Source organism: Enhydra lutris, unplaced genomic scaffold (assembly GCF_002288905.1).
Source record: "Enhydra lutris kenyoni isolate GAN:26980312 unplaced genomic scaffold, ASM228890v2 scaffoldscaffold55, whole genome shotgun sequence".
Taxonomy (NCBI): Eukaryota; Metazoa; Chordata; class Mammalia; order Carnivora; family Mustelidae; genus Enhydra; species Enhydra lutris.
This window is the reverse complement of record NW_019154139.1, coordinates 7286153-7299175: the sequence shown is the minus strand read 5'-3', so window position 1 is coordinate 7299175 and position 13023 is coordinate 7286153. Positions and strand designations below refer to the sequence as shown.

The following is a 13023-nucleotide window of genomic DNA, read 5'->3' as shown; positions in this document are numbered from 1 at the left end:
CAGACTTGGAGCCCCGTTCTCAGTTGTAGGCTGGAGGTAACACCTCTGTCACCAGGTTGCCATGGGGGGTAAGGAGATTCCTTGAATCCCTGGCTGCCCTCTTCAACCTGGGGGCCCGCAGGGCTGACGTGTGAACCACGGCCAGGGATAAGGTGCGCCTGAGTAGTTTCCCCAGTGATGGGCCCTGCGAGAGGGAGGCGGCTGAGCTCTTCCCCAGCCCCACGCAGGCCCTCCTGCCCCTATGGCAACTCTGCAATTGCCCGGCCTAGAGAAGGGCCGAGAATCCAAGCCCGGGTTTTGGGGACAGACCCTGATTTGGGTGGGCTCTTCTCGTCCTTACCCACTTCCGAGGGGGTAGCAGTCTGGGGGAGGTAAAATCCTAGATGTAGAGCATCTAGGAGGCTGGTCCTTCCCTTGGCCTCCCAAGAATAGGCCATTCCTAAAAAAGCCGGGAAGCGATCACAAGCCCGGCTTCGGCACTGGCTCCCCAGCCTATCAGCAGAGGGAGCTTGGGCAGTTCCCAACCTCGGGGAACCGGTTTCCGGGGTGGAAAAGAACCCCTCCAAGTGGGGACTCTGTGTCCTGGGATGACGCGATAAGGGGCAAAAGGGGCCCAGGGCACCGAGGCACCCTGAGGCGGGAGGTGTGGAAGACCAACGTCTCTTGAAGCTGACAGGGGCCCCAAGTCAAAGCAGCCGGGAGCAGGCAGCAGGCTGTTATAGATCATGCTTTTAATACAAACTTAAAAAAATCTGGAACAATATAAACTGTACAGATTTGATCAATCTTTTTGTTTTGTTTTTAAACTAAATCTCTAAACACACCAATGTCCCATTCCAAAATATTGCACAACATTCTGAATACAAAACGCCTGATTGTATTCCTCCTTCACTAAAGAAAACAAGTTCATTACCCTGCTCCCCCAAGCTCCTCTCCACATTGCCTCAATGCCCTCCTTCCCATCCCTAGGGGTCAAGCTAGAGAATCTATAGCTCACTGCATTGAGAAAAATACATCATTCCGGACTAAAAGTTTACATTCTTTACAAGACGGTCCACCTTTTGATTTGTTCCTGGGAAAGAGGGGCAGACAGAGAGAGGATAGGGAAAGGGGAGATAGGTTTAATTCTCCTCTTTTTTTATTTTAAAGTTTGTTTTTCCTGAAAAAATATCTGTTTCTCTCCTCTTTTTAAGAAAAAATCTTGAAAAGAAAAAAATTACGTTTTTTTACGTTAGAAATATACATATATTATATATACCTCTTACATTTTACAAATGTAGCAAATTATTCAATACAAACGGACACCAAAAAATGTAAAAAATAAAAAAAAAAAGTTTTCCTACGAAACCAGGTAAATTAGTGCAGGCTTTTGTTTTTGTTTCCTTAAAAAAAATAAAATTGAAGCAAAAATGCCTAGATTTGAGACGAGACAGACTGAACTGGGCCCAAGAGTCCAGCACGGGAGTCATGCTCCTGAACATACATTTCTCTTCGTATTTCAAAAGACACTAAGGGGTTGGTCTCCCCTCTCCCTAGATGTGGTGAGAAACGAGCCAACCGGGGGTGGTGGGTACCTGTGTATGTGAGTGTAAGGGAAAGGGGGCCGGAAGAGGGCATAAATAAGGCAGCATCCAACCTTTCCCAGAGAGCAGCCATCTGCCTGGGCCTGTCACCTGTGTGGGAGCTGAGGGCTAGGGAGAGGGAAGCCCAGACTGGGCTGGCCCCTGAGAAATCTAGGGGACAGAGGATACTGGGCTGAGGAGCCAGGGCGTTGCCCCTCTGGGGGAGGTAGAGCTGGTGCCCATTGCAGGGGGAGGAGACTTGGCAGTGACTGTCTGGGCCGGACCCACTGCCACGGCGGTCGCCCCACTTGGGGACATTGAGGAGAGTGGGGTGGGGTGCCGAGGGCTTTGGTACTTTTTGGTGATGGAGGGCCCTGATGCCATGTGGCCCACCAGCCAAAGCATCACGGCATGCGTGGAAGCTGGCTCACTGGGGTCAGGTGGGAGAAACTTCTCTCCTGGCAGACACGGGAGCCGCTGCGCTCCCGTAATCCACGCATACCACCTGCGATGGCCAAACCACCTGCCCAAGGCGTCCTGCCCGAGAGAGACCCCTCCTCACAGCATCGAGGCCCAGTGGGGTCGGGTCGGGCAGTGAGGGGATGGCAAGAGGTACCAAGCAGTTCTCAGGCAGGCAGGGGCAGAAACATACTAAAATAACATCTACGAACAAAGGACTAAGAAGTCTCAGTTCAAGGCTCAGGACTGCCCACTCTAGGCACTGACCCCAAACTCCCACCCCCAGGGTGCTCAGGTGAGCAGCTCCCACCCTGGGTAAAGGTCACGAAACAGGAGGGTCTGAGTCCGGGGACTTGTCTTCGGCATCAGGGGCTGGTAGGCTGGTATTCGCTCAGCCCATCACAGCCATCTCCCCCCTTTTTTGGTCAAAAATAAAAGTGCAGATCCCTCCGCAGTCTGGAAACCAGTTCCTTCTGCAGTATTTTCCCCTGGGAGTGTCTCAGGCTCAGCCAACACGTGACCCACCCTACAAAAGGACTGACAACCCACCCGGCCCGTTCCCCAACCTCCTACATAAATAAGCACTTCCCACAACCTGGAATCATGTTGGGGGCGGGGGGTTCACATGGCTTGGAATCCTTTAAAACAGGACAGCAAACCACGCACGCGCATGCACACACCCCCGCCCCACCTCCTTCCCCACAACCTCAGGCCCAGGGAAGAAGGGGCTGCACGAGAGGCCACAAGTGTCAACGGCTGGGTCTCCAGGGCCACAGTGGGGGTCTGGGCCGGGGGGGGGGGGGGGGGGGGGGAGGTGGTGGTGGTGGTGTGGGGGGCCACAGGACAGAGATGAAAGCAATTCCACTAGACAGAGTGCTAACCTCCCCGGAGCCACAGACATCAGCTCTAGCGGGAGGGTGTCCAGTAGACAGCCAGCAGCTCCCTGTGGCTCAGGCCTGAGAGGGAGCGGGGACTGGGGTCAGACCTATTTGGGTGGCAGGGCCCAGAAGGCCTGCTGAGGTTGGATGGCTTTGAGTGAAAGCAGAGCTGGGGGACAGAGGCAGTGACACAGGGCAAACTCTCCCTGCTGTGGGCAGGGTCAGGCCCCAGCTGTGGCTCTTCCTTCCCTATGAGCTTGGACACACCAATCCTAAACCAGGCGTGTGAAGGAGAGGGAGGGAGGGAGCAGGGAGCAGCAATTCACATCTGGACCATTCTTAGCACAGGAAGCCGCTAATTAAAGATGTTATATAGAAAACTACACGTTAAAAAAAAAAAAAAAAAGAAAGAAAAAGAAAAAGAAAAAAAAAAGAAAAAATATAAAACCCAAACCAACCAAATAAATCAGAGGCAGGCAGGGAAACAGCAGGGGGTCGCTTCAGGAGCCCCCTCCCACTCCATGCCTGGGCTGGATCTTTTTTTTTCTAGAAGCCAGAGTGAGAAGACTGGAAATCTTTTTGTGTATTTTTCTTTTCCTCTTTTTTTGGCCTTTCTTTTCCTTTTTCTTTTCCGTGGTCACGGGCGGTCAGTTGGCCAGCACGACGGGCTGGAAGGGCTGGCTGGGATACTGCATGGTGTTCAGGTTGTAGCTGAGACCTTCCACGAAGGGCGTCTTCTCCAGGAAGAGGCTGTTGGCACCGCCCCCGAACACCTGGGCCACATCGAAGCTGCTGCTGTTGCATGAGCCGGCCCCGCTGGCCCCGCTGGCCCCGCTGTCGGCCCCATCGAAGAAGAGGCTAGGGGAGCCCCCGCCGTTGTACACGAACTCCTTGGCATTGGGGGAGAGCTGGGACTGAGGGGCCGGGGTGGCCGCCATGAAGTTCAGCGAGTGCAGGGACAGAGACAGGCTCTTGTGCTTCAGCAGGCTGCTGGTGGGGGAGCGGGCCAGGCGGGGCTGCGGCTGGGGAGGCTGGGGGCCGCTGGCCCCGCCGCCCGTCACCCCACCACCACTCGCGGCACCTCCCCCCTTCTTCATCTTGGTGGAGCCAAACTTGGTGGCCGCGAAGGAGGCGGTGGTGAAGGTGATGGGCTGGGCAGAGCGGGGGATGAAGGTGGGGCTGGGCGACTGGCCGAATGACGGTGACGGGGAGTTGGACAAGGAGCTGTCCTGGCTGCCGATGGGCACGAAGACCTGTGCGTCGGGGTTGAAACTGCTCTTGAACTCCTTGTCCAGCTCTGGGGCGACACAGCCCTCGCTATCATCCAGGTACAGCACTTTCACTGCCCCCTTCTCGCCGATCTGGTAGGACACTTCGAATGGGTCAATCCAGACACTCAGCTCTTCAGGCACGTTGGCCCGCACATCCTCCACGGCCAGGCCACTCCGCCGGGCCGCCAGCTCCACCACGGGGTCCACGAGCTCCCCGATGTGAACACAGCGGAAGCCAGAGCCCTTCAGGGGCTTGTCGGGGTACCAGTGGCCTTCGTATTTCTTTTTCAGGAGCCGCTCCAGCTCCTCCCCGAACAGGTCTGCCCGGCGCCGGGGCAGCTTGTTGTACAAGTAGGAGATGATAAAGTTCAGGGCCACTTTGATCTCCAGCTGCATGGTCCCCTCCGAGGCAGCAGATCAGCTTCGGGCACGTGTATGCAAGCCGAGGGCAGTGGCAGGTGATGGAAGGTAGGCAGCCTTGGGCTCTAGACAGCTCTGTGAACCAAGAACAAAGGGCATTATGAGTAGATGCGCAGAAAGCCCAGTGGGGCTGGGAATGGGGCAGGGAGATCATGGCAAAGGATAGCAAAGCACCAACTTTAGATCATGCAGACTCAGGGCCCCTTTTCTGCTCTACTAGTGACTGGCTTGCTTGTGTGGCCGAGGGCACGCCACTTTCTTCTGAGCCTTAATTTCATCAGTGACATAAGGCTACCATGAAGAGTAAGTTAGCTCAAGGATGTAAACTGGCCAGCACTAAACCTGCTACGTAGAAGACACTTGATAAGATGAGCTATGGTTTTGCAAGGAATTCTAAAGAAACAGGAGTGCTGTGGTTTCCACTGTTTTGAGAATCCAAGTCACTATACAACTGCTATCAAAAAAAAAACAAAACAAAAACAAAAAAAAACAAAGCAAAAACAAAACAAAACACACACAAAAAACAAGACCCTAATTCAGCTGGAGAAGGGGAAGCTCTTGCTAACTAATCTCCAAAATGTCTTGGTGAAGTCGTGATCCCGAATGGTCACAGGCCAAGATGTAAGTTCAAAGTCCTTAGTTTTTCTCCTTAAATGGAAAGGGCTATGGATCACTGAACAGGAAGCAGCACTGCCAACCTTTCACTGGGGGCTCGGGCTCCAGTCACATCCAATCTGTCATCCTGGGCCCCGTCGCTGTCCGTGCTCTCTGGCTCACTCTGGGTTTGCAGAACTGATGTAAGAACACAGTGTGACCAGAGGGTGCATTTCCCTCCAGGCAGCCTTCAAGAACGGAGAACACGATCCCCAAGAAGTCAAGACCTGTTACAACCAGAGGTGTGGGCCAAAAGGGACCGCTGACCAGGAGCTGGCTCAGGGAAACAGAGGAAATGGAACGGAAGCAAGGACCCCGTAGGTCAAAAAGTCCTTAAGTGCAGCAATGGTATGGCCTGAGGGACTCTCTGGCTTTTGGCTAGGGGGTAGGTGATGAGGGTGGCAAAGAGAAGAAATTTTCCACCACTCTGCAGCCTCCAGCTGGGGACTCATCACCACTCAGTCTCCTGGGGACCATCTGACCACCTGTCCTTGGCACCAGATCAGACTTCTCAAGTGTCTGGAGATCCCCGGAGAGGAGACAGCCCAAGATAAACACTCAGATTGTTATTTTGGGATTCTCTCACAGCCGGCTCCCACAGAGGTCAAAAAGGTTTACTCCTGAGGTCTGGGCCAGCCTCATGTCTCAGGAAGATGATCTGTAAAGTCCTGAGAGCCAGTGATCACTTTCTCCAAAAGGGCAGCTCCAGGGTCATGTGGTGGGAAGACTGAGAAGGACCCCCTTCAAGGGTCAGCGGGGCCAGAATTTGCTCCTAGCCAGGCCTCCGGGTGGGAATGTGCTGCTGAGCTCAGCGAAGAGACAAGACTAATCCATGATCCATCAAGGGCCTCTTCTGTCCTGTGACAGATTTGGAGCTGGATTTTGATTAAAATCCCTTCTGGGTCCTGCACAGAGTATTCAGGGGCTAATTTGAGGCTTGGGGGTACCTTTTTTGAGTACCTGGCTCAGCTCACTTCCTTATAATATTCTGGACTAGGGCCATGGCTCCTAGGGGTACTGTTAGGACTGGATCCCTGGGCAAAGTTCTCTTGGGTGAATATCAGAGAAGAATGGCACATCATAGGACCCTGGCTAAGTCTAACCCCACCCTCATTTCAGGTCTGAGGGTCACATGGGGATTCAACAGAGAGGCCATGAGCACAGATCAATTCCAGAAGGCTTAAAGAGAGAAAAAAAAATGGTAAAGATAGGGGGCTTTCTGTTTATAAGGATTGGGTTCATCGCCAGATGCAAGGCTGGCCACCAGGGCTACAGGTGTCCCGAAAGAGGAAGTCTACAAGGGCCACAGCAGCCCTCCAGAGGTGTCCAACATGGAGGAGATTAAAAAGTTGTGAAGAAAGTTGGCACTGGTTGCCCAAGGATGGGCCTGGAGTTAAAGACAATGTTTTCAAAAAGTAAAACGGACTTAAATATGACATGACACTTCCCCAAAGCACCACATGGCCTCTTGGTATACCTCTCACACTAACGGGCTCCTACACCTTTCTAGGCCTCCTCAACCTTTGCTGCGTACATGCCTTACCAGTCAACCTCCCCTGAAGTGTTCAGCCTCAAATGGAAGCATTTTTATTTATCTATTTTTTTAAAATTAGATTTTCCTTAGTTAACATATAGTGCAGTATTGGTTTCTGGAGTAGAATTCGGTGGCTCGTCACTTACATACAATACCCAGTGCTCACCACCACAAGTGCCCTCCTTCCTCCTCATCGCCCATCTAGCCCATCCCCCCCACCTCCCTCCGTCAACCCTCAGTTTGTTCTCTTATCATTAAGTCTCTTAAGGCTTGTTTCCCTCTCTCCTTTTTTTTTTTTTCCCTTTTCAAAACGGGAGCATTTTAAAATGCAGGCCAAAGTCATTGGGAAAAAATACAATAGAGCCACTGTCATCAACCCTGCCTAGCTAACCATTTTCTGCAGCATAAGCAACCAAGGCTGCCACCAATTTCTACCTCAGTGATGCTGCCACACAAATAAGGAAGCATGTAATGCCATCTTTGCCTCTTTAATTGGAGAACAGGCCCGGCCAGATGGCTGTGGGGTGGAACCTTTCAAAAATGCTGGACAACCAGAATGAGATTTTCTGCTCTATCAGCTCAGGCTCTAATTTTGACTTCAAGAAGCTTATGGATCAGAGGATTAAAGGACTGGTGCTGTCTTGTCTTTAACTAAAGATAGGAGTGACCACTCGGATGAGTTTGTTCATCTTTTTTTTTTTTTTAAGGCTGTGGACAAATTCTACACTCATATATAAAATATTCATAGAATGTGGTAAGATTAGAAAGCTTAGTAGTAACTACTCTTCAGTACAAGTAAGAAGTGGATTCAAGTTAAGAGGGAAGAGAGGACTCTAAGATCTTCTCCAACCCTGGCTCAGGTGCAAAAGGCCAGAAAGGTGGCAAAAAGTAAAAACAAGAACAAGAGGAACCAAAGAACCCCAGCCCCCAAAACACATCAAAGACAGGAAAGTGTTTAACAGCAGCAACATCTACCTTTTGTTAATGTATCAAAAAGTTGCGAATGTGAGAGTCAGTTCTGTCCAATTTCATTAGAATCTAATCCTCCTTCACCTTTTATTCCCAACAGCAAAATTAATGTGGGATTCAGATTTGTGCTGACTTGTGTTTTAAAAGAGTGCTTAAGAGAAGGACAAAAATGGGGTAAGAAAGGTGGTTGCTGCAGTCAACGACACGGTAATGGAGTTTCCAGAAAGAGCTTATGACAAAAATGCGAAGGAAGGTTTTTTTTTTTTTAAAGATTTTATTTATTTATTTGACAGAGAGAGATCACAAGTAGATGGAGAGGCAGGCAAAGAGAGAGAGAGAGAGAGAGGGAAGCAGGCTCCCTGCTGAGCAGAGAGCCCGATGTGGGACTCGATCCCAGGACCCTGAGATCATGACCTGAGCCGAAGGCAGCGGCTTAACCCACTGAGCCACCCAGGCGCCCCGAAGGAAGGTTTTTAAGAAGAAAATCAGTGTTTTAAAGGGGGAAAAGGAGGGATAATGGTGAGGGAACTCCTCAGGTCCCAAACCATGTATACCTATAAAAATATCCAGGCACCTCAAGTCTTAACATCCAATGCTCCTACAACCAAGCACTATCAGAATCAAATGAGTCTGGCAAGAGGAGTCGGGGTGAAGGGGTCCTTAACTTTGATAAGGCCACCGGATCCCAGGGAGTGAGAACCAGGTGGGAGCACCTGGCCCCACCCCGCCAGTGTCAGAGGCAGAGACCCAGACCAGCGGGTACGCTTGATGGCCTTCCAGGACTTGCGCGGACGAACCGCAACACCCCGCAAGTCTCGACCACGTCCCTCAAACATGGACCAGGCAAGCCCAACTCTTCTGACTAAGAAGGCCCTTTCTGGGGCACTCGATTCCTGTGAAGCCAGGAAGACTTCACTGAACTCCAACGTAGGCCGGCAGTGAAGGTACGCTCTGCACTCTGGGAACTGTAGTCTTCCGACAACTCACGCTCAAATCGGAGCAAGTGACCTACTTTCTCTCCACACTACATTTCCCTGAGCGCTTTGCGAAGGTACAGCCAGCGTATTACGCATGCCTGGTAAGGGGAGCTGGCCGAGGTCCGAAGAACCAAGGAAAAGTTTCCGATGCACATGCGCGCTGTGGTGGACGCCCCCCCCCCCGCCCACCGCCTAATACATTTTATATAAATTTACCCATAAGGCCTACTCCCCGTATTGTACCACCCCACCGTATTCACGTCTTGGTCTCAAGAAAGGCAGAACTGCCCCCCCCCTTTCACAGCCTCCCTTGACTGTTCAATTAAGGATCTCCATCTAATGAGTTTTTTCTGGGTGAACACGGTGGGCTGGGACAGATAAAGGTCACACATCCCTCCACCGCCCCCCACCCCCACCCCGCCCCTGCCGCTTAATCTGTATTCCTTGGGCTGGGTGGTCTCCGGCTGGAGGTGCTGTAGGGACGGTGAATTCAAAGAGGAAAAAGCCTTTTCACTTAATGCCCGGCGGGCTCAGCTCCAGCACCCAGACAGCCAGAAGAGGCAGGAACTAAACCCAGTTCTTCCCTCCTCTCAGCCAAAGAAATTCCCAGTTAAGCTGCGGGGAGGGGCCAGGCCAAAAATCAGAAGGCCCAAAGCCAGCAGGGCCCAAGCCTCACCACTCTTCTAATCCAAGTCCAAGTAACTAGACCCAGCTAGGGAAATGGGAAAAGGTTCCGGCGAGGGAGGGAAAAACTGTGCATCTGACACCCGAACAACATAGTCTAATACTTGAAATTGTTTGCGAGTCTCCTCCCATTGCAAGGCCTGCTCTATGACCAGACTTACCAGATCCTCGGCAAAGCTCCCCTACACGGTGTTAAACCTCCCTAATCCTTCCTCCTACACAAGCTTCTTTCCCCCACTGCTTAAGAGGGGGATGGGGACAGGCGCCCAAGAAAGCAATAGGAGTGTTTTTCTGCTGGAAAATCAAGGATGAGGGGGTCACTCCCAAGGTAGGGTGGATAGGACAGAGAAGAAGAGAGGTTAGACACTGAGCAAGGCACCCGAGACCCCCTCCGCTGGCCCAAGCTGAAGCCTGCGGTGTAGGGTTCTGGTTCCTCTGCGGGGTGGGAAAAGGCCAGCCAGCTGCCCCTCCTCCTTCTGCTCCCTTCCTCCCCTCCCTCTCTGGTCAAGGGCACAGTCCATCCTCTGGGCAGGACGAGAACGAGCTTGGAAGTAGGGCTCTTTCTCCCAGGTATCTCCTCGGGATCAACCAGAATCCACTCACTGGTATTGCTGTAAAGGCACTTTCCTCCGCCCCCCGCACAGTTTTCCCTTAAAACACTAAGACCAAAACGGTAAATTCTGGTTCAGCGGCCGGAGGACAGTCGCCACTGACCGGTCCAAAAGGGGATGTCTACCTTCTATCCCTCAGCTCCACAGGGCCAGAAATAAGCTCTATTAATTATCACCACCCCCTTCCCAGCACACGGGAAAGAAGCAAAAAACAAGGCCTGGTTCCCCTTCCTTCCTCTGATTTATTTAATGGTGATGGAAGTTATCTTTTACCGGTGGTACAAGGAAAAATCTAGCAAGTCTCTACGATATGAGGAGGGCGGAGAGGGGAGGAAATGCACCCCACCCAGGAGGGGGCCACACTCAGAACACCCAGCGGAGAGGAGCACCGGGGAAAGCGGGGGGTTCTATAGGGGAGATGGAAGGGGAAAGGAAAATGTTAGCCAGTCCTCGAGGTGGAGGCACGACAGCAACGTGCAGCAAAGCAAAGAGCGGGATTGGGACGGGGGTGGGAGAAGGCGTCTCAGGGGTCCCCGCCGCCCGCACACCCCCCGCTCACTCACTCGGGTCTCCGCGGTGGCTGGGCGGCTTCTCTCTCCAGGGTGGTCCTGGGCGCGGGGCGGATGTCGCTCTTCCTTTCTGGGCGCTGCTGGACAGGAGGCTGATGGGTCCTTTTCTTCGTTGAGGGTTGGGGGGCAAGTGAGGGAGTTTGGGGATATGACTCTCAATAATAATTCTTTCAGCTTTTTGGAGGTCAGGCTCGGCGGAGAGGGGACGGAAGGCGGGCGGGCGGGCCGGCCGGCCGGCGGCGACGGCGCGGGGATATCGGACCGGAGGGCGGCTCGTATCGCGGGCGGTCCTGCCCTTCTGGCCCCGCGTCGCCCAAACCACTCGCTTCTCTCCGGCGAGGACCCGCACCTTCCCGCGCCCCGGCCCGAAGTGAGCAAAGTCAATGAAAAGTTTCACCCTTAGCAACCCTGCGCACGGATCCTGCTTCCCCACCCCTGCGTGATGCGTCCCTCCGCCCTGCAGGGGCGGGGCCGGGCGCCGGGCCGGGACTACTTCGCAGCCCGCCAGGCGGCTTAACCCCTATCGCCGCGCGGTCCCCTGCGCCCCTTACCCACCTGGGGGTTCCCGGGGACCCCCCCTTCCGCCAGCCCTCCTGTGGCCGGCCTCATCTCACTCAGATCCCAGCCCAAATGCCAACAAGGCCGCCTTTTGCCGGTCTGATGATGCCCGCCTCCCTGCCCCATCACGGCGCCGTGCCATTTATTTTCTTCATGCCCCAAACCACTCTGAAAGCGTGCTCATCGGGTACAATGTTTCCCCAAGTAGACAGCGAGCTGCCGGAGGGCAGGTCTTGGACTGGAACCGGGTGGTTCACTTTAAATGTGTGAGATGAATGATGTCGCGGGGAGGGAAACTCCCTCCCCCAGCTCCCTTGGGCCCTGCACCTGCCCCAGCGCGGTTCGTCCGGCGAGTCCCCCGGGGCCACCTCGGCGAGTCCCTCCGGGTCTGGGCGTATGACTGGCCGACCACCCCCATGGCTCTCGCACCGCCCCAGTTATCATCCTTGGCGGGAGCGGGAGCTAAAGGGATGGCGAGAGCTTGGAAGAGGTTTCGCTCCTTTTATTAACTCAGGGTGGCTCGAGTCTTCCGAGCGCCCCCTGCCTCGGGTGGGGATGCTAACGTCGAAGGGAGGGCGAAGGGGAAACGGGGGTCTGTGCACGCTGAGCGGGAGGAAGGGGAGGCGAGAGAGGCCGGTAGGCCGGGGAAAGAAGCCTAGCGCCACATAAACCTTCTACTTGTCACCTCTGGCTCCCTGATTACCTCGCGGCCGAAGGCCAACGCCGGTTCCGCGCAGGCGCGCTCGCGCGCCCCCGGCCCGCCCCGGGCGGGGCTCAGCAGTGCTGCGCGTCCTCTCGTTTGCAACCACCGTACGGAGGACTAGAGAGAGCAGCATTTCTTCTATATAGGAACACCCGCTGGCGGGTTGTGGCGCCTTCCTGTGCCAGGGGCCCCGGGCTCACGCTCCCGACGGTCCATGGGGTTGCAGACCAAGGCCCCCTGGCCCTGAACGGGCGCGCCAGGTCCGCGCGCTCCGTCACTTTGTGACTGCGGGGCGCGGAGCTGAGGGTAGGGAGGCCTGTGCCCAGGTGAGGTCACAGGCGGACCCGACTGCCAGGTGGCGAGGAGCGGAGCCTCTAGGAGTTTGCGCGTTAAGGCCTCTGCCCAGACGCCCATTCCCCAATTCTCTCCCCAACCCCCGACCTTTATTCTCATTCCATACGGTTCCAGCCCATCGGCAGTCTCCGAACCCGCGTGGGGTGGCGAAATCTGAAAGTTTCCAGCTACGAACAGTTTGCATGTTTGTTACTCGGTCACTTTTTCTGGCAAAGCCAGAAAAAGGTAGTGTGGGGGTTTAAAAGCGCTTTCCTTAACTGCAGCAGAAAAACGCCGGACTGGAGGGCAAACTCCAAGGGGACAGGGAGGCGCGAGGGAGCCTAAGCCCGAAACCCCCCCATCCCCCACACGCTGAGCGCTTCAACCCCTGGGGCACCTCCAGGGACTACTTGCCTCGTGCGTCAGCGGCTGGCAGAGCGTCACATATACGCCCCCCTCCGCTTTGCCCCACTGCACTCCTCCCCTTTTTCCTCCCTCTCCACCTCCCTCCCCTCCCCATCTCTCCCCGCTCCTCCCTCGCTCTCCCCTAGCGTGTTCCACGCTAGCAGTGAAACCCGGCCGACCCACAGGGTGCCAGAGCACCGAAGAGCTAAAAATATAACCGGGGTGCTAGCAACAGCCTTCCGGTTGGTCGGCGAGCAGGGAGAGGCGGCTTCTGATTGGGTTTCACATCCCACCGCTAGGATTAAGAACCGGGGCCAAAAGCACGGGCGCCGGGCCCTTGGGAAAAGTGTGCGTTTGCGCAGTGGGGCGTTGCAAAGGATGCTGGTATTTGAAGTCATTAGAGGGAGAAATGGTTTTGAATCCCAATTGTGTCCAC

The 13023-nt window shown here is 54.4% G+C and overlaps 1 protein-coding gene across 1 annotated transcript; it reads right to left on the bottom strand.

The window, feature by feature from the left end:
* Positions 1-711: 711 nt before the first annotated feature.
* Positions 712-11226, bottom strand: LOC111157680 (transducer of ERBB2, 2). Its single transcript, XM_022519301.1, has 2 exons — positions 10583-11226; positions 712-4665 (listed from the first exon to the last, which is right to left on the bottom strand). Exon 2 carries the CDS (start codon positions 4564-4566, stop codon positions 3547-3549), a length of 1020 nt encoding a protein of 339 aa, XP_022375009.1. The 5' UTR covers positions 4567-4665; positions 10583-11226; the 3' UTR covers positions 712-3546.
* Positions 11227-13023: the final 1797 nt, after the last annotated feature.